Source organism: Rhinopithecus roxellana, chromosome 3 (genome assembly GCF_007565055.1).
Source record: "Rhinopithecus roxellana isolate Shanxi Qingling chromosome 3, ASM756505v1, whole genome shotgun sequence".
Classification (NCBI taxonomy): Eukaryota; Metazoa; Chordata; class Mammalia; order Primates; family Cercopithecidae; genus Rhinopithecus; species Rhinopithecus roxellana.
The window spans coordinates 40,318,335-40,338,559 of NC_044551.1; the positions used below are offsets into that span (position 1 = coordinate 40,318,335).

At 46.3% G+C, this 20,225-nt stretch overlaps 1 protein-coding gene across 2 annotated transcripts in view; it reads left to right on the forward strand.

Moving 5' to 3' along the window:
* Positions 1-12,291, forward strand: part of CCDC69 (coiled-coil domain containing 69) — a 41,785-nt gene extending 29,494 nt beyond the window's left edge. For both annotated transcript variants that reach the window (XM_010373680.2, XM_030926860.1), the window contains exons 5-9: positions 6,147-6,220; positions 7,525-7,626; positions 8,104-8,223; positions 9,213-9,310; positions 10,040-12,291. In XM_010373680.2, the coding sequence (XP_010371982.1) occupies positions 6,147-6,220; positions 7,525-7,626; positions 8,104-8,223; positions 9,213-9,310; positions 10,040-10,217 (572 nt within the window). In that variant the 3' untranslated portion in view covers positions 10,218-12,291. The remainder of the gene's footprint in view (positions 1-6,146; positions 6,221-7,524; positions 7,627-8,103; positions 8,224-9,212; positions 9,311-10,039) is intronic.
* Positions 12,292-20,225: the final 7,934 nt, after the last annotated feature.

The window sequence follows — 20,225 nt, forward strand, 5'->3', positions numbered from 1 at the left end:
AATGTGCAGTAATCTTCATGATAGGTTTAATTTACATTTCAGTAATGACTCATGTGTTTATTTGCTGTCTACATATCCTTTTTGATCAAATGTGTGTCCAGGTGTTTTTCCCATTTAAATTAACTTGCTTGTCTTTACTGTAGAATTTTGAGAGATCTTTATATATTTTGGACAAGAGTTCTTTGTATTTGCAAATACTTTCTCCTAGCCAGTGGGGTTATTTTTTCACTCTCTTAATAATGTCTTTCACAAAGTCAAGCTTTTAATTTTGATAAAGTCCAATTTATTTTTTTTATTTGATTATACTCCTTATGTCATGTCTATGAACTCTTTGCTAAACCCCAAGTAACAAAGATTTTCTTCAATGTTTTCTTCCAAAGACTTATGGTTTTATATTTAGATCTAAGATCCATATAATCATGTGGTCTTTCTTTCTTTCTCTCTCTCTTTCTTCTTTCTTCCTCTTTCTTTCCCTCTCCTCTCCTGTCTTCTTTTTTTTTTTTTTTTTCTTTTCTTTTCTTTCCAACAGGATGTCACTCTGATGCCCAGGCTAGAGTGCAGTGGTGCTATCTTGGTTCACTGCAGCCTTGACCTCCAGGGCTCAGGTGATCCTCCCACCACAGCCTCCCAAGTAGTTGGGACTATAGTGCACATCACCATGCCTAGCTAATTTTTTTTTTTTTTTTTTTTTTGATAGAAGTGGATTTTTGCCATGTTGCCCAGCCTGGTCTCTAACTCCTGGGCGCAAATGAACCACTGGCCTTACCCTCCCAAAGTGCTGGGATTGCAGGTGTGAGCCACCACACCTGGCCTGGTTTTTCTTTAGATGATTAATATAGTGGATCACATTGGTTTGAGTTTTCAAATATAGTTATCCCTAGGTATCCATGGAGAATTGATTCTAGGACCCACTTTGGATACCAAAATCTGCAAATGCTCCAGCCCCTTATATAAAATGGTGTATTATTTGCATATAACCTGTGTACATCCTTCCATACATTTTAAAGCATCTCTAGATTCCTTATAATACCTAATACAATGTAAAAGTAAGGTGAATAGTTGTTAGACTGTATTTTTATTTGTATTATCTTTTATTGTTATTTGGCATTTTTTACTTTTATTTTTTCAAATTTTTTTTATCTACACTTGGTTGAATCTGAGGATGAGAAACCTGCAAATACAGAAGGCTGCCTGCATTGAACTAGCCTTGCATTCCTGGCATAAGCTCCACTTGGTTGTGTTATATTACTCTTTTTATGTATTGATGAATTTGATTTGCTAATGTTTTACTGAGGATGTTTGTGTCTATGTTCATGAGGAATGTTGGCCTGTAGTTTTCTTACACTATCTGGTTTTAGTATCACGATAAAGCTTGCGCCATGTAGTAATGCCCTCTCATCTTCTCTTTCTGGGAGAGATTATATGGAATGGGTGTTCTATGATTTTTAAATGTTTAATAGAATTTCTCAATGAAATAATCTGTGCTTGGACATTTCTTTCAAAGTGTTTAACCACAAATTCAATTTCTTTTTAATAGTTATAGGAATTTCAGGTTATGTACTTCACCTTGGGTGAGTTTTGGTCATTTTTTTTTTTTTTTAAGAATTGGTACATTCATCTAAGCTGTTGAATCTAGGTGCATAGGATTGTTCAGCATATTTCTTTAATATCATTTCATATATCTGCTGTGTCTGTAGTGATATTTCATTCCTGATATTGGTCATAAGTGTGTTCTCTTTTTTCTTTGTCAGTCTTGCTTGAGGTTATCCATTTTATTAATTATTTCAAGAACGAGCTTTTGGTTTCATTGATTTCCCTGCCCCACCCCCCTTATTTTATCATTTTCCATCTCACTGGTTTCTGTCATTTTTATTTCCTTCCTTCTGTGTGCTTGCTTTATGTTTGGTTAGCTCTTCTTTTTTTCTTTCTTTCTTTTCATTCTTTTTTTTTTTTTTTCCTGAGACAGGGTTTTGCTCTGTCTCCCAGGCTGGAGTAGAGTGTCATGATCATTGCTCAGTGCAGCCTCAAACTCCTGGACTCAAGCAGTCTTCCCGCCTCAGCCTCCTGAGTGGTGGAGAATATAGATACCCCACCACACCTAGCCAGCTAATTTTTAAATTTTTAACAGAGGCGGGTCTCTCTGTGTTAACCAGGCTGGTCTCAAATTCCCAGCCTTAGCAGTCCTCCTGACTCAGCCTCTCAAAGTGATGGGATTACAGGTGTGAGTCACTGGGCCGGATCCCTTTTCCTGATTTCTTCAGCTTAGAATATTGATTTGAGACCTTTCTCCTTTTCTAATATAAACAGTTAAAACTATAAATTTTTGCCTAAACTCTGCTTTACCTGAATCCCACAAATCGATGTTTTTATTTTCATTTTGTTGAGTTCAAAATATTTTCAATCTTATTTTCCTTGAGACTTCCTCTCTGGCATTGAATATGTGAATTGTATTCCCAAGTGTTGGGAGATTTTCTGGTTCTCTTTCTATTATTTGATTTCCAGTTTGATTGCATTATAGTCAAAGAACATAGTTTGTATTTTGCTGCTTTTATAGTTTGTTAAGGTTTGTTTTATGACTCAGGGTATGGTCTATCTTGTTTCATGTATACTTGAAAGGAATGTGTTTTCTGCTATTGTTGGGTTGAGTATTTTAGAAATAAATCAATTAGATAAAGTTTGGTTGATGGTAGTATTGACTTCTGTATTCTTGCTAATTTTCTCACTGTTTTATGTGGAATGCTGAGGAGTGTTGAAGTCTCCAATTATAATGCATATTTGTCTATTTCTTCTTTCAGTTCTTTATCTGAAAATAATATAGCTACTATGACTTTCTTTTGATTAGTATTTCTTTTTCCACCCTTGAACTTATTACCTACCTATAACATATATTTAAACTGAGTTTCTTGTAAATAGTACATAGTTGGTGGGTGGTTTTTTTTTTTTTTTTTTTTTTTTTCTGACTTTAATTTTAGATTCAGGGCACACATGCAGGTTTGTTACATGGGTATAGTACGTGATACTGAGGTTTGGGGTGTGAATGATACCATGAGGTGGGTTTTTAAAAACCCATTCTGACATCCTCTGTCTTTTATTTGGTATGTTTAAGCCATTTAATTTACTGTTGTTATTGATAATGCTGATGTTCATAATGTTGGGTTGAGGTCTACCATTTTAGGATGTGTTTTCTGTTTGTTCTCACTGATCTTTATCTGTTTTCCCTTTCCTGCTTTCTTTCAGAGTATTTCAACATTTTTTAGTATTCCATTTTAACTTATTTATTGTCTTACTGTATCTCTGTATTGTTTTTTTAGTGGTTGCTCTAAGAATTACGATATACTTAACAATCTACTTCGAGTTGTTTTTTTTTTTTTTTTTTTTTTTTTTTGAGACAGAGTCTCGCTCAGTCACCCAGGCTGGAGTGCAGTGGCATGAGCTGGGCTCACTGCAAACTCCACCTCCTCGGTTCAAGCGATTCTCCTGCCTCAGCCGCCCAAGTAACTAGGATTGCAGGCACCCACCACCAGGCCCAGCTAATTTTTGTATTTTTAGTAGAGACCAGGTTTCACCATGTTAGCCAGTCTGGTCTAGAACTCCTGACCTCAGATGATCCACCCATCTTGGCCTCCCAGAGTGCTGGGATTACAGGTGTAGGCCACCACGCCCGGCCTAGAATTGGGCTTACTTTGGAGTTCAGTGATCTTTAATCTGTAGGTTTATGTTTTGGAAAATTTGTGGAATATTCATTCTTTCTTCAATTTTTTTTTTTTGGACTGCACCCTTTTTCCTCCGATTCTTTGACTGTGATGATAGAAATGTTAGATATTTGGGCATTATCTTACAGGTCTCTGAAGCTCTGTTCATTTTTTTTTTTTTTCTAATCTTTTTTTCCTCTCTGCTGTCCAGATCGGATAATTTCTATTGATCTATTGTGAAGTTCACTGGCTCTTTCTTATCTCATCTCCATTCTGCCATTGATTCCACCTAGCGAGTTTTTATTTCACTTATTGTACTTTTTAGTTCTAAAATTTCCTTTTGGTTCTTTCTTAATAACTCTATTGGCCGGGCGCGGTGGCTCAAGCCTGTAATCCCAGCACTTTGGGAGGCCGAGACGGGCGGATCACGAGGTCAGGAGATCGAGACCATCCTGGCTAACACGGTGAAACCCCGTCTCTACTAAAAAATACAAAAAACTAGCCGGGCAAGGTGGCGGGCGCCTGTAGTCCCAGCTACCCGGGAGGCTGAGGCAGGAGAATGGCATGAACCCGGGAGGCGGAGCTTGCAGTGAGCTGAGATCTGGCCACAGCACTCCAGCCTGGGTGACAGAGCGAGACTCCGTCTCAAAAAAAAAAAAAAAAACTCTATTTATTTCCTAAGACTTTCTATTTTTCTATAATTGCTAAAAGTATGTTCACTCTTACTTTCCTTTTCTCTTTTTCCTTCTTGCCATCAGTGGCAGAACACCCATACTTCTTGGAGTCTTTTTCTACTGGTTACCATAAAAATTCTGTTAATAATTCCTACATCTATAGGATCTCAGTGTAGGCATCTGTTTAATATCTTTTCTCAAGGGAGTTTTTTTTTCTGCTTCTTTTTAGGCTGAGTAATTTTGTATTGTATGCTGAGAAATTTGGGGTTGTATCCTAGACATTTTAAATCTTTAAATACATGAGATTCTGGGTTTGTTTAAATCTGTCGGGTCAGTAGTATTTCAAATTCTGGTCTTCTTGCTCAGTCTGTTGCTACCATTTACTTTTCAGTCTGCAAATAACTGCAGAATTCATTCTGTCCAGGTTTTGTAGCTAATTCAGTAGGAAAACCAGGATGAAGTGTGCTTCCTTCATCTTACCTGAAACCAGAACCTGTCTTGATAGGCAAATTAACAAATTAGGCCAATATTTTTTAAAAGTTAAGGCTATAATTTTTATATAACTATTCTTATCAATTTTTTACTACTCTACCACCATTATACTACTGAACATTATTTTTTTCTTTCTTTTTTTTTTTGGAGACAGAGTCTCTGTTGCCCAGGCTGGAGTGCAGTGGTATGATCTCAGCGTACTGCAACTTTTGCCTCCCAAGTTTAAGCCATTCTCCTGCCTCAGCCTCCTGAGTAGCTGGAACTACAGATTTGTGCCACCACACCCGGCTAATTTTTGTGTTTTCAGTAGAGACAGAGTTTTGCCATGTTGGCCAGGCTGGTCTCAAACTCCTGACCTCAAGTAATCCTTCCACCTCAGTCTCCCAAAGTGCTGGGATAACAGGCATGAGCCACCGCGCCCGGCCTTGAACATTATTTTTTTCATCACTGCCGTATACCTGGCTCTTTGGCTGTATTAAACTTTCCTGTCTCCTCTGTTCTGTTTCCCATTCTGCCCGTTGATTGTCATCTGCCTATTGTCTTTTTTCAGCTGAGACAAGGTTGGAATTTTCCAAAAGGAACTTTATGAAGGAGGTGGGATGATACATACAACTGTATTGATTTGGGGAATGACGATAATTTCAGCTGTGTACAGCACTGCCCTGTCTGTAACGCCCTTGCACGTCCTTCTCATGTTATCCTCAAATGACCCCTTTGAGACAGTCCAACCCAGTTTATTGATCCCATTTCACAGCTGAGGTAACAGGACTTTTAGATGTCTGATGTGATCTTCTCAAGGTCTCTCAGTTTTGGAAAGGCAGAGCCAGGACCAAGTGGATTTCCTAGCCACAAATCTAATGTACCTACCGCAGTTTTGTGCTTTAGTTTGACAACTAAGGATTTAATGATTTTGTGATTTGGCTAGTCCAGTTTACAAAGCATTGTCCTCTGCATTTTCCATGGCCTGAGGTGGTCTTAGATGAACATGCTTGCTGCAAGATCTTTGGATCTTAGCCTTAGTGAGATGTGGATGGCACCCGCAATCTGGTGGGCTTCCTCCCAAGCTATAGTTTATTTCATTTTCCATGAGGTTTTATTGAATACCTAGTACATTTCTGGCACAGCCCCCAAGCAAGCCTAGGAGATAGAAGGATGAATAAGACCATTCCCAGACTCCTGGCCTCTATGGGCCCCAGGTAATCATCTGGACCTTTCTGACCATCAAGGGGCCTGCCAGAAGGCTTTGGGGAGAGGTGTCTGAGTTTATGGAGTTCTCCTTTCCCTACAGTCCTCCGGGCCTCATATGAACAGGAGAAAGAAGCACTTACCCACTCTTTCCAGGAGGCCAGTGCTGCCCAGCAGGTGAGAGGGGCTGGGTCATGTCAATCTCGGGTGAGGGTAGGGAAGAACCAGTGGGAAAGCAGCATGGAGCCCCAAGGCAGCCAAAACTGATTACGTGTGCCTAGGAGTGAGGGGCTGAGGTGATTGTCTTCTATGTATCCAGGCCCCTACATGTGGTAACCAGGCTTTTAGCTCAAGAAGGCTGGGTTTGAAATTGAGTTGGGCCTATTTTTCCAGGGACTATTAGGAAGATCTTGGAGAGGCATGGGCCAGGTGCCACAGTGTGATAGATTCATGGGTGGATGCACATAGACCTGTGGAAGGATGCAGGGAAGCATCTGACTCAATGTGGCTGTACAGAAAGATTTCCTAGAGGGAGTGAGATCTAAGCTGGAGTCTGAAGGATGGGTTGCAATTCTTTGGTAAAGAAGGATAGGAACGGTGCCCCAGGCAGAAAAAAAGCAATGTGTTCAAAGACATGGAGAAAAAAGGGAAAATTTGGGATACCTGAGGAACTGAAAGATGTCCAGGATGCATGGGGCATGAGTTTCAGTGGGAGAGGGGACTAAGGCTAAGGAAGTGAGCAAGGGTCAGAGTGGGAGCTGGCGAGCCATCTTAAGGAGTTGTGCTCTATCCTAACGGTAATGATCACAGTTGGTTCAAGTAGAGGAAGTTCTTGGCAGTGAAACAGTTTGGAGATAAGAATGTACCCTGAAGCTGGGGGAGTATTGTGATGTTTGGCTGCAGTAGAGGATGTATAGAAGGAGCAGTGAGGGGTGAGCTTGAAAAAATTCATTGAGCCTCATTTGAATGGGTTTTGAATGCCAGGCTAACAATGATCTTTTATACCAGGACATTGTCCCCTACAGTATGGGGAGCCATTAAAGGCATTAAAGCAAGAGGTGGGGTTGGTGTGTTCCTTTTGTCTCCTTTCCTTCTCCCTCTCCCTCCCCCTCCCTTTCCAAGTCCCCCATCCCCTTCCCCTCCCCTCTCCCTCCCTCTCCTTCTCCTCTTCCCACCTTCTCCCCTTCCCTCTCCCTCTCCCCCTCCCCTCCCTTCCACTCTTCTTTTCTTTCCTCTTTTCTTTTCTCTTCTTTCCTCTTTTCTTTTCTCTTCTTCTTTCTCTTTCCAGCATGCAATTCTCACTGTAAGGGCTGGTAGATCTCAAGCAGTGGTCGAAGTATGTTGATCTTGCATTGTCTTGTAGGGTAGACCAAAGACAGATAGAAGAACCCAAAACTGTTCTCCCTCTGGGATGTGGCGAAGTTCACCTGTAGCCTTTATGAGGCAGGCTTTGATTGTCTCCATCCCACTCCCTGCTCCAGGAGACCATAGACAGACTGACCTCACAGCTGGAGGCTTTCCAGGCCAAAATGAAGAGGGTGGAGGAATCCATTATGAGCCGAAACTATAAGAAGCATATCCAGGTAAGTGGCAGCACCCTGGGGGCTTTTCCTCCTTGAATCTCCCGGGAGGTCAGGGCCGGGCAACAGGAAACACCAGCCCCTCTTCAAGGACAAGACTCAGACCTGACACTCTTACCTACACAAGGGCCTGGAAATAAAAGAGTTCCCATTTCACTGATGGGAAAATTAAGGCCCAAAGAGCAGCATCTGGAATAGTAAAGTGCTCACGTTCTGCATTCAGAGAGAACTAGGTGCACATAGCAAACCTTCCACTTAGCACAAGTGACTCAACCTATCCAAACCACAGTCTCCTCATCTGTGGTGCTAGTACATGTCTCAAAAGGTGTTATTCGGATACAGAGATAAAGCATATTAAGCACTTAACATAGGCTGAGAGAGGAAGGTGGGTAACTTGTGAAAGTCCAACTGAGTTTCTGGCGGAATGGGGAGGAGGGAGGTAGCCTCCTGGCCTAATGAGGTCACTCTCTCCCTGTCTAGGATTATGGGAGCCCCAGCCAGTTCTGGGAGCAGGAGCTGGAGAGCTTACACTTTGTCATTGAGATGAAGAATGAGCGTATTCATGAGCTGGACAAGCGGCTGATCCTCATGGAAACAGTGGTCTGTGGCTGGGAGTGGCTGGGGGATGCAGCCTCAGGCTCCCGCTTTCTGGGTGTTTCCTTTGTAAAGCGCGCAGAGGGGAGGTGGTTTAAGGAGGTCCCAGCCTGGTTCACTCCAGCTTTGACCTGCCACCTGTGCTGACCACTGAGCATGGTCTGTGGCCAGGCTGGGTCAAGCAGTGGCTCCTTATCATCTGAGTCCTGTGCCTTTTGAGGCTACTGATGTTGCTGTAGCTTGGGTGACACTAGGGCAGGTAGCATTGAGAACACAGGAGGACAGAAGCCTCAGAAACCCTAGGGTGGAATCTAAGCCGAGATTATGTTGCTCTGGAAGAAGTCTCCCTGGCCTCCTGTGTGCCGTACAACTTATAATTTAAAAAATAAAACTAAGGAATTAACAAAAAGCTGCTGACTTTTAATTTTGCCACAGGAGAATTAAAAAAAAAAAAAAAAAATCTTACAGGCACTACCATCTCATATCACCATCAGTTCTTTTCTCAGGAAGGAAACAGGGTGGGAGTGAGATGGGGAGCCAGGGTGTGTGCCCAGTGAGCCCTGGGGGCTTGAGTCACATGACATGGAATCACCCACAGAGCTTTATTTTAATCAGATCATCTCAAACATTCCCTGTAGATTTTGTTCACCCATTTTTGTGGAAACACATAACAGACAAACTTAATTTTATTTATATAGATCATATCCTTCTGACTTTTGGAGAACAAAAAATATTCTTTCTTCCATGAACTCATGGTGATACGAGATGGTAGGGCCTGTAATTTTTTTTAACATTCTCCTGTGGCAAAAAGTCAGCAGCCCTTTGTTAATTTTTTAGTTTTATTTTTTTCTAAGTTACCTTATTGCTCCATGAAATGTAACATATAGTCTAGAATGAATCAGTGCTTTCAGTGACCACAGATAAGAGGGAGGTGACAGCACACATCGTGCAGTGTGAGTTTGGCAGCTTTCTGAGCTCATTCTGATGTGTTACAGAAAGAGAAAAATCTGATATTGGAGGAAAAAATCACGACCCTGCAACAGGAGAATGAGGACCTCCACGTCCGAAGCCGCAACCAGGCGGTCCTGTCAAGGTAGCTGTCTTCCTGCCTCCTTTCCTCCCATCCCTACCCTTTGTGCCAAAATTTCCAGTTGGGAGAGTCTTAGACGGACCTGAGGAATGGACTGACAGGTGGGCCTGGGGCCTATTTAGGGAATGTGGCTCCTCTTTCCCTGGGAGTCAGGAAACCCAAGGGGGCAGCTCTGCCCAGAAACCAAAGTCCCAATGCCTTGGTGAGTATCTGTTTGTCTCGGTCCTGGCTGAGTGTACTCCATGGGAAAGCCCAATATAGGGAAGAGGAAACAGGAAACTGATCGTGCACCAGGCCTAAGTGGAATGAATCAGTTCTTAGAACTTAGTAAATAAGAGCTAGTATCATGTGTCAGACATAATTTATTGAATACTGTACATATTTTCTCATCTAATCCTCATAATTACTCTAAAAGCTGGGTCCTATTCTTCTTCTTCTTCCCGTTTTACAAATGAGGAGCCTGAAATTTAAGAATGAATAACTTGTTCAAGATTATATAGCTAAGTGGTGGAGCAGAGATTTGGAGCAGCTCAGAACTACCTGCCTGTCTGTGAGGCCCACGCTCCTTGGTCAAGAGATTGAATTGCCTCTTGTATACAGGCCAACAAGGAGGGCGGTGGAGACCCTGCAGCAGGCTGCTGGTCCATCTAAGGAAGGCTCCCTGGGGGAATGGGTCGGTCTCTGTGGTACCTGCTCCCAGTAGGCAACCCTGGGCTCTATGTACATCCACAGGCAGCTCTCAGAAGACCTGCTTCTCACGCGTGAGGCCCTGGAGAAGGAGATGCAGCTGCGGCGACAGCTCCAGCAGGAGAAGGAGGAGCTATTGTACCGGGTCCTCGGTGCCAATGCCTCGCCCGCCTTCCCCCTGGCCCCTGTCACTCCCACTGAGGTCTCCTTCCTCGCCACATAGGGTGCAAGGCCTGGGCCTACCACGAAGCCTGAAGTCACAGCTCCTTCCAAGGTTTTTCTGGAGAAGACAGCAGGAGCCTCTCAGTTCTTTTCCAGGAAGGAACGAGGGTGGGAGCGAGATGGGGAGCCAGGGTGTGTGCCCAGTGAGCCCTGGGTTCTTGGGTTACATGGAATCACCCACAGGGCTTTGGAGGCCCCGAGAAGCATCTTCCCTTGAGTTGGCCTAGGGAATAAGCAAGAGGAGACATTTCCTCCCTCCCCCGGCACTCTGTCCCAATCCGAGAAGTTCCGAGGCTTTCCCAGGGGCAGTCTGTGTCATGTTGGCCATCTAACATAAAGGAGACAGCCCCGGGTCCCAGCTTGTCAGCTCTGCTGCCAACTCGCTGACTTGTCAACTTCCTCTAGGTGTTCCCACTCCACCCTGGCCTGCTCACAGCCTCAGTTTATCCCCTGCACTAAAATGGTGGGGGGACTACTCAAATGACTCTTCTGTCACTGCAGTGTCCCATTCTAGGATTGTCTGAAGGCCAGAGGAGGGGTTGGGGAGGAGTGTGGACAAACACGGCAAATCAGAGTGGGAAAGGTGAGTGGCAGGGTGGGGGTCTCTGAAGGCCCTTGGGGCTGACAGGGCCAGGCAGCCTCCCCAGCTGAGGCTCCGTTCCTGGGCCAGAGTTGGGTCTACTAAGGGGCAGTAGCCAGAGCTCCTCTTCCTTTACCAGGCAAGGCACATCCCTTCAGTGCTCCTGGCCCTTGGTGCCACCTGGGCACAGCGGCCAGCTTGGTGGTTCTGAGTCCATTCATCTGTCAGAGCTGGAACCTCATCCCTGCACAGATGAGGAAACCAAGGCATGGAGCAGTTCCCAGAGTCAAATCTAGATCTCATCTGTCATCCAGGTCTTATCCTTTGCTCTGTTTTTCTCTTCAGGCTCTGGAAGATCAGATCTGTAACTTAATCTTCCTGACTTAATCTTCCTCTCCCTGGCCCTCACCCACTTAGTTTCTTTTTCACTCCTGCTCTCTGCCTTAACTCTTCCTCCCACTGCCCCTGATCCCAGGCCCAGGCTTTTACAACCTGGCACTCAGCTTCCCCATCAGTGACAAGGGGTAGCTAGAGTAACCTCAGCAGGCCGACCAGTCCTGATAGTCTGTGGATTTCAGATCCTTCTCAGGAAGCTTCAGGTCTACTGGAGACTAATTATAACTCCTGTTCTGCATAGAGCATTTGCATCAAAGACTTTCCATGCCCCTCCCCCCCCGCCGGTCCTCATAAGATCCTTGAAGCAGGTTCCTATTTCTCATTGGCAACAGGGCAAACAGATCACAGGAGTCAAAGGGCCTTGCTCAAGGTCCCCAGCTTCAGCCCCAGGCCCTAAGCCAGCATCAGAACAGTCAATCTGCATCTTTCATCAGTCATTCTGTAGTGACATTATCCCAGACTGCCTTCTGTATTCCCCTGTGTACAGTCTCCTTCTGTTTCTAGGTTTAGAAGTTCAGAGGTGACTGTGTTTCTCCATTTCCCCAGCCAAATGGGGGAAGAGGTGAGGCTAGGGGAGCGCTGTGCCAATTTTCCAGCCTTGGTCAGACAGGTCACCCGGGAGCCTCGAGGAAAGCTCTGGAGGGAATCACGTGTACTTTTTCATGAAGCTTTTTGCAAAGTACATCTAAGATACACTAGTTTATTGGACTAATGTCCAGGAGTAGACACGATTGGTGGCCAAGTTATCTGGGGACACCTAAACAGGTCAGCGACCTGCATGACTTCTCGGAACCTTTAATATGCCAATGTGTGTGACAAACTTACAAGAAGGGAGCTGAGTATCCAGCCTCTCCCAAACCTCTTTGAGCATAGCTTCTGTCCCTCCCACACCTCTCACCTCACAGGCACATCAGGCTGCAGAATGCGCTTTAGAAAGCATTGTTGTAATTGAGAGGGGTGGGGCTGGAGAAGGAGCAAGTTGTGGGGAGCCAGGCTTCCCTCATGCAGCCTGTAGTGGATGTGGGAAGGAGATCAACTTCTCCTCACTCTGGGACAGACAATGTATGGAAACTAAAAAGAACATGCAGCACCTTATTTACAAGGCTTCTGTGTTTTTCTGGGAGGGGGGGAGGGGGGTCTTCGCTGAGGACTTCTGCCAGTGGCAGGGATCTCTGAAGAATAAATCCTGGGGCCTGGGTAGCCTACTCATGGTTCTGGGCACCCTCCTCAAGTACCAAAGCCCCACTGGCCCTCGCTTTGCCCTAACTGTGGATGTGGGGCCTGGGGCTAGGGTGAAGCCTGGATTAAAGGATGACCTTCAAAATAGACCAAGGCTTGGAGTGAGGCTGAGGTTGAAGTAAGCAGTGAAAACAGAGTGATGGGGTGGGGGAGTGTGAGGAATGAATGAGAAGCCACCTTCTGCACTGCGGGGCCGCTCTTTGGCATCAGAAACACTGAGGTTCCCACAGGTACCTACCCCTGATTCTGCCTATTGCTCCACATCCAGATGCCTGTGGCCAGGGAGGGAGCTAGGAAGGGGTAGAGGAGACACCAGGACCTCGAGTCATGTGGATATGGGTGGTGGCCAAACCAGTGCCCTGAAGGTTGGTGGCCCAGCAGGTTTAGACGTCAGCATCCCTGGCCCAGGCCTCCTCCACATACAGGGTACCCTCTGCCTCCTGCTGTACCTGGCCCTCCCGGTGTACCACGTGAGCCCGTTCATTGATGTAGAGCGGTCAGCCTGATGGTAGGGGATAAAAATGGACTGCACATTAGCTGTCCCAGGTGCATCTCTGACTCACGCACCAGGGTCAGGTAAGAGGCACTATCCCTTTGGGGAAAGGAGAAGTGACTTGCCCAAGGTCACACTTGGGCTTGGTGTCAGAACACCTTAAAGGCCAGGTTCTTTGTGAAAAATGTTAAGCTTCTCAAGTCTGCAGAGAGAAGCTGGGGTTCCCTCCCCTACTCAAAGAGTGTCCAGAGGTAACTCAGTCCAGGGAAGCACTTCCCAATGTGGGTTTTGTGGCCCTCTGCTTCTGTAGGGATGCTACCTCCTCAAAGGGGAGGAAGGGGAAGAATTCTGTTAACAAAGGTGTTTGAGAAACATTAAGAAAAGCAAAGTGAAATTGGGTAGACTCCAACCACTGAGTCTGTTACATGTGCACATGTATTTTGAATCTCCAAGACAGATAATCGTTATAAAAGGAAGTGGGGTAGGGTGGGAGGGAACTTTCTGGTATTCCACCCTTCTAAAGAACGTGTTGGGGAAATCCTGGTGGAGCCAAGCCAGTGTCTCCCGACCATCTGTGTGCTCCTTTCCCCTTCTTGGGTCTCAGTTTCCTCTTCTGACAAGTGGGAGAATGATCCCTTACCCTTTCCAACTCCTAAGGCCTCTGTGGAGTTCACCTTTATCACATCTTTGCAGCCACTGCAGGGAATGGAGAGATGAACTTGAGAAGTAGCTGTGTGCTAGCTCAGGCTACACAAATGACTGGAGCGAGGTGGAGCCAGAGCATTTTAAGTTCAGGGGGAACAGGGCACCCTCACTGGGTTCCACTGGCCTCCTTTTCAGGACTGCTGAAAGTGGTGATCCTATCAAGTCACAGCTTGCAGAGCACCTTGTTTCTCTATCCTATACTTTTCTTAAATGGCCTCCAGCTGGGTGATAGCCCCTCACGGGTCTTTCTGACCACTCTTTCCCTGGGACCCATACAAGATCAGCTCACTGCTCAGACGTCATTGATGGCTCCCGGGAGTCTCAAGAGTGATGCTTGAGTTCCTGGGCCCACATGCTCCCTGCATTCTCCACAGGTGGCAGTGGTGGGACAGATGAGTCTCTGGGTCTCATGTGGGTGTGACATGTTTGCCCTTATTCTTTCTCCTAGTATCACAGGTCTGGATCCTCCCCCTCCATCTCCCTAAGGCTCCTATCAAATTCCAGCTCTTCCAGGAAGTCCTTTTACAAATTCCTCAGGTCCTAGATGTTGGTAACATACCTTTTAGCACAGCTGTTCTCTAGATGTTTGAATTTCATGGGAGTAAGTTCTTTGAGAAGAAAGAACCACTACCTCTCCAAAACCACTTGGGAAGGTCTGATCTCACAGCAGATGCCAAGGAAACAGTTGCTAACGTTCATCTCCTGTTACACATACACACCCAGCCACAGAACCTGAGCATTTGCTCCAGCCCCATATTGGTGTGACTGAGGCCAGTCTGGTCTCAGCTTGAATGTCACCTTGGAGATGACTCCCTAACCACCATATCTTAGGTAGACCCTATCACATTGCCCTGTTTTATGCTCATTGTAGCATTTGGCATTGTCTACATGGTCACTTTTGTCCATATTTCACTTCCTCCTTCCTGCTTAGATGATAAGCTTGCAGATAGCAGAAGCCATCTCTTTTAGACTCATCCTCGTAACCTTGGTACCTAATCCAGTGTCTGGCATGTGGCAAGTGCTCGTTTTTGGTTAAATTAAGAAAGGAACAAATTAAGCATTCTTACACAGTAAACTGAGAAGTTACTATTTGACAGATGAGGAAACTGGGGCCCAGAGAAGGGAAGTGATTTGCCCCAGGTCACTCAGAGAAGCAGCATCAGAGTTGGGACCAGAATCCAGGTTCATCAGGTTCCCAGTCAAGCAGTAGCTCCATCCCACCATGATTGCTCTTGGTCCTAACTAATCCTTCACTCACACCTCACTGCCCCAATACTCTGCCACCATGTACACACATACACACAGCCTCCATGACCCGCTGCTTACCTTCTGCCCTGGATATCACCAGCTAAAGTTCACAGCAATCTCTGGCTCGCTTAGAACCATGCAGGTCACGCTGAAGTTTTCTCCTAATTATACTGATGTTGCTGAAGTTTGGATGGTGGGTTTGAGGGAGGAGGATGAGTCTGCCACGGTTAAGAGGGTAGACAAGTTAGAGACAAACATGTTGACTTGATTGTTAAAATTGTTGAACTGATGGTAGATAGAGGGATGGAGAGATGGATGAATAGAATGAATGGGCAGAATGGCTAAATGGGTAGAGGGTGAATGATGGAGGTGGTCGAATTGATGGAGGGTGTGTAGATGTATGAATGGGTAAAATGAATTAAGGGAGTATGGGCAGGTGATGGAATGATTGACTGACGGAGGATTCATGCATGGAACAGTTAGACTTGATTGTGAATAGGTCAATGGATAGAAAGGCTGAGCTGATACCAGCTGGTTCCATGGCTGACCAGCTGGCTGGACAAAATGACTGACTACATGGAGCATTATTGAAAGTTGATGTTGTTTAGAGCTCCATGATCCACAGAGCCGACACCAGAGGTTCCTGAAGAAGGTATATCTCTCCATATCCTCCCCTTGCCTGCCCACCCAGAGCCCCAGACCCATGTGCAATTGATACAGACCAGCATGTACTTGGTAGAGATTTGTCTCATGCCGCCTAGGCTGGCCAACCAGAAGAGGGAGCCAGCCAAGGAAGCCTGGGCCTGGTGGATAGTGAAGCCCTTCTTCACATCAAAGGAGATGCCTGTCCCCCACTGGGACCTCCTCGGTGGGGAACTCCCTGTATAGTGTCATCTGGGCCAGGGGATTTTTAACTTGGAAGGGAAGCAGGGCTGGATGATGAGTGCGCAGCTGTACCACCTCATAGTAGTTATCTGTAGGGACAAAGAGCTCCTCAGGGTCTGGGAATGTGGGGGAAAGATGTGTTGCTTCCCAGTGGCTCTACCACCACCCAGGAACATGAGGTCTTTCTTGGGGACCTGAAACCTCACTTTCTCTTCCCATCCCCATTCTCTGTGCTCTTTTCTGTCTCATAAGGAAGGGGTCCTGGACTGAGGATGCTGAAGACAAGCCTCCTAGTTCTAGCTCTGTCATTAGTTTGCTGTGTGTATTAAAGAAATCTTTCCCTCTCTGCACATGCAATCATACACAATTCAAGGATTCAGACTGCTTGATCTTTAAGGGCCCTGCAATGTAAAAAAATGCAAAATGATAATAGGACGGCCAGGCACAGTGGCTCACGCCTGTAATCCTAGCACTTTCGGAGGCCGAAGCAGGCAGATCACAGGGTCAGGAGTTCAAGACTAGCCTGGACAAATAGTGAAACCCTGTTCCTACTAAAATTACAAAAATTTGCCAGGCATGGTGGCATGCGCCTGTAGTCCCAGCTACTTGGGAGGCTGAAGCAGGAGAATTGCTTGAACCCAGGAGGCAGAAGTTGTGGTGAACTGAGATCATGCCACTGCACTACAGTCTGGGCAACAGAGTGAGACTCCGTCTAAAAAAAAAAAAAAAAAAAAACGATTACAGGAAATACTGAACTTCTTGAAGTCAAGGTTTGATCCCCAATCCTACCACTTGCTAGCTGTAGGACCTTAGTTCTCAAATGTCAGCTGGGAGCAATAATCCCATCCCAGCCTACTTTGTAGAACTGATAAGAAGCAAATGAGATATTGGCTATGAGCATGAGGCCCATGGGACAAAGACATTCATTAAACTCTATCAAGGGACTTTTTATTTTATTTTTTTGAGAAAGAGTCTTGCTCTGTCACCCAGGCTGGAGTGCAGTGGTGTCATCTCAGCTCACTGCAACCTCTGCCTCCCAGGTTCAAGTGATTCTTGTGCTTCAGCCACCCGAGCAGCTGGGATTACAGGCGAACGCCACCACACCTAGCTACTTTTGTATTTTTAGTAGAGATGGGGCTTCACCATGTTGGACAGCCTGGTCTCGAACTCTTGACCTCAGGTGGTCCACCCACCTTGGCCTCCCAGAGTGCTGGGATTACAGGCATAAGCCACCACACCCGGCCTTCAAGTTACTTTTTAACAACACAATCTCAGGTCAGATTCTTGGGTACACTATGATACAATGAGCAGGACTGGTCTGGGGACCAGCTTTTTAGAGTGGTGCTATCCAGTGGAACTTTTTGTGTTGATGAAAATGTTCTGTATTTATGTTGCCCAATATGTAACCACTCAGCATATGTGGCTCCTGGGCACTTGACATACAGTTAGTGCAGCTGGTGAACTGAACGATTAATTTTCTTTAATTCTAATTAACTTAAATAGCCACATCTGTTTAGTGGCTGCTGTATTGTGTGAAGCTGGAATCACCTGAGGTACTTTTTAAATGACCAATTCCTGACCCCCAGACCAAGTGAATTAGAACTTGCCTTGGGGGAAAGGGGATTGGTGTCTGTGCTTTTAAAGTTCTACAGATGACCCTAATGTGCAGCCAGAGTTGAGAAGCACTGACCACGGGTTCCCACAGCTGTCTGATGCTTTCCATGCACCTCCACCCACAAAGGAGGCAGAGTTCCAGGAGATCCCATCTTAAGAGGCTGGAGTGAGAGAAGATAGGCGAATATTTGGAACCCAGTTTTCTACCCCAGCCTCTGCCTGGTTTGCTTCTGGATTGGCAGAGGGAAATGCTGGTGGGGTCAACTTTGCTTTCATTTTTGGCCCCCCTGTTATGGTGTCCTTGGCTGAAGACTGGAATCACCTGTAGGGTTTTTTGACATGACAGGTGCCCAGACTCCACACAGTCTTAATGGGAGTGAGGTCCAGGAATCTGTGTTTTCAACAGGCTCCCAGGTGATGCTTGGTCGTAGGGGATCATGAACCTCTAGATAGGGCCAGGCACAGTGGCTCATGCCTATAATCCTAGCACTTTGGGAGGCTAAGGCAGGAAGATAGCTTGAGCCCAGGAGTTCAAGACCAACCTGGGCAACATAGTGAAACCCCATCTCTGCAAACAATACAAAAATTAACTAGGTATAGTGGTATATACCTGTAGTCCCAGTTACTTGGGAGGCTGAGGTGGGAGAATTACCTGTTCTCAGGAGGCCAAGCCTGCAGTGAGCTGTGATCATGCCCCTGCACTCCAGCCTGGGCAGCAGAGTAAGACCCAGTCTCAAAAAAAACCAAAAGCAACAGCATCTAGATTGGATAATTATTACCGTTTTGGTTGCATCAAATGTCTCTTACTCAAAGTAAGAGACATTGCTGACTGTGAAAAGTGCTGTGTTTTCTCTGTTGGACAAAGCTGGACTCTATGACTATCAGTTCTCCATGGAACTAGCCATAGAATCTTAGACTGTCCACGAAGGATCTTGGAGGACTACTACACTCCCCTCATTTTACAGGTGAGTCTAAAGAGAAAGCCTGAAGAAGGTTATGTTTGGAGGACTTTCCTGGATGCAGGTTCTTGGAGACCCTGACTCCAGGGCACCTATGAAGAAGATGAAGGTCTTTCCCTGGTGGGCCTGGCACTCGGCACATGCGCCATCCTGGCAGTGCGGAGTCCAACAGCTGTATTCCCCAGTGTCCAAGCCAGTGGAGTTCACCAGCAGCAGCTGGCTGCACTGGCTGAAGTGCTTGATTCTGAAGAGAGATGGTAGGGGCGGGCCGGGCAGGCGATGGGGATGGCCCGAGACTCCTAGTGGGCAGCATTTGGTCTACTGATAGTCCTCCCTCCCATCACTGACTCTCGTCACCCACCCCCTCAATCTTTCCCCCTTTCTCAATGGATCTGTTAGGATTTGCATTGGCCCCACCCCTAGTTTCTGATTGGCTCACCTAACCTGCCGGCCTCCTGCACAACTTTTAATTGGTCCACCTACTCCTTCCCTTTGACTTTGCACTTCCCAAATGGAATGCCACAAGCGCCTTTGTGCTCCTCGGCACCTTCCTTATGTCTCTTAGTGCAAGCCAGCAAATGCTTTCCATGCACCTCCACCCACAAAGGAGGCAGAGTTCCAGGAGATCCCATCTTAAGAGGCTGGAATGAGAGAAGATAGGCGAATATTTGGAACCCAGTTTTCTACCCCAGCCTCTGCCTGGTTTGCTTCTGGATTGGCAGAGGGAAATGCTGGTGGGGTCAACTTTGCTTTCATTTTTGGCCCCCCTGTTATGGTGTCCTTGGCAGAAGAGTGGTATCCAACCTGCCATCCACCACAGATACGTCAGACAGACAGGCAACCTCTTGCCTTTCCATTGGCACCTCTCTGCCTAGAGGCACTATTTGTGGCCCACCCCCTACCCCAATTTAAGTAGCCCAGGATTGTGGGAAGGTTGCTTGTCTCCTACTCTGTTCAAACGCTATGCATCTGATGGGGCTCGCGGGCCCATCTTACTGTTTCTTTTAGGTGCCTATGGTTGTACATAACAGGATGCCCAGTATGGGTCCTGAGCCATCTTAATCCCTGTAAACTGTTGTCACTGTGCTTGTGAACTGCTGCCCAGCATCCTCTGACACACTCCTGGACCCATTAAAATTTTGCCAGAGTTCTTCCACCCCATACCTCAGGCGTCCCTAGCCCTCCTCCTCCAGATACACAGGCACCCTCCAGCAGACCACCTTCCCGCTGCAGTGCAGTTCCAGGGGCTCGCAGGCCCGCAGGCTCACAGAGTCCCCCACCTTTGGGAATCGGCCCTTCCCTAACACCTGGGTCAGGATGGAGGGGCGTTGCGGGCTTGGGGTTGCAGAGGCCATAGCCTCCATGGGGGTCTTCATCTGCATGGACTTCTGGCTCCTGTTTGCTTTGTGTTTTCTCTGGCGGGTGGCTCCTGAAAGCTTCACCTCACTGGGGCCAGTTGCTTTGGAGCCCCTCATTTTCTGAGCCTTTGGAGTTCTGCCATGCTCCGGGATTTCACCTGCAGAGAAGACAGGGTGGGTCTGGGATCACCAGCCTTCACTTACCTCAGTGGAACCTCAGAGTTCTGTCATCTTTTACATTTATTACTACCACAAATAATTCTTACTCAGAGAAAAAATTATACAGTCGACCTGGCGCGGTGGCTCATGCCTATATCCCAGCACTTTGGGAGGCCAAGGCGGGTGGATCATGAGGTGAGGAGTTTGAGACCAGCCTGGCCAACATGGTGAAACACCGTTTCTACTAAAAATACAAAAATTAACCGGGTGTGTTGGCTCGTGCCTGTAATCCCAGCTACTCGGGAGGCTGAGGCAGAAGAATCACTTGAACCCAGGAGGCGGAGGTTGCAGTGAGCTGAGATCATGCCACTGC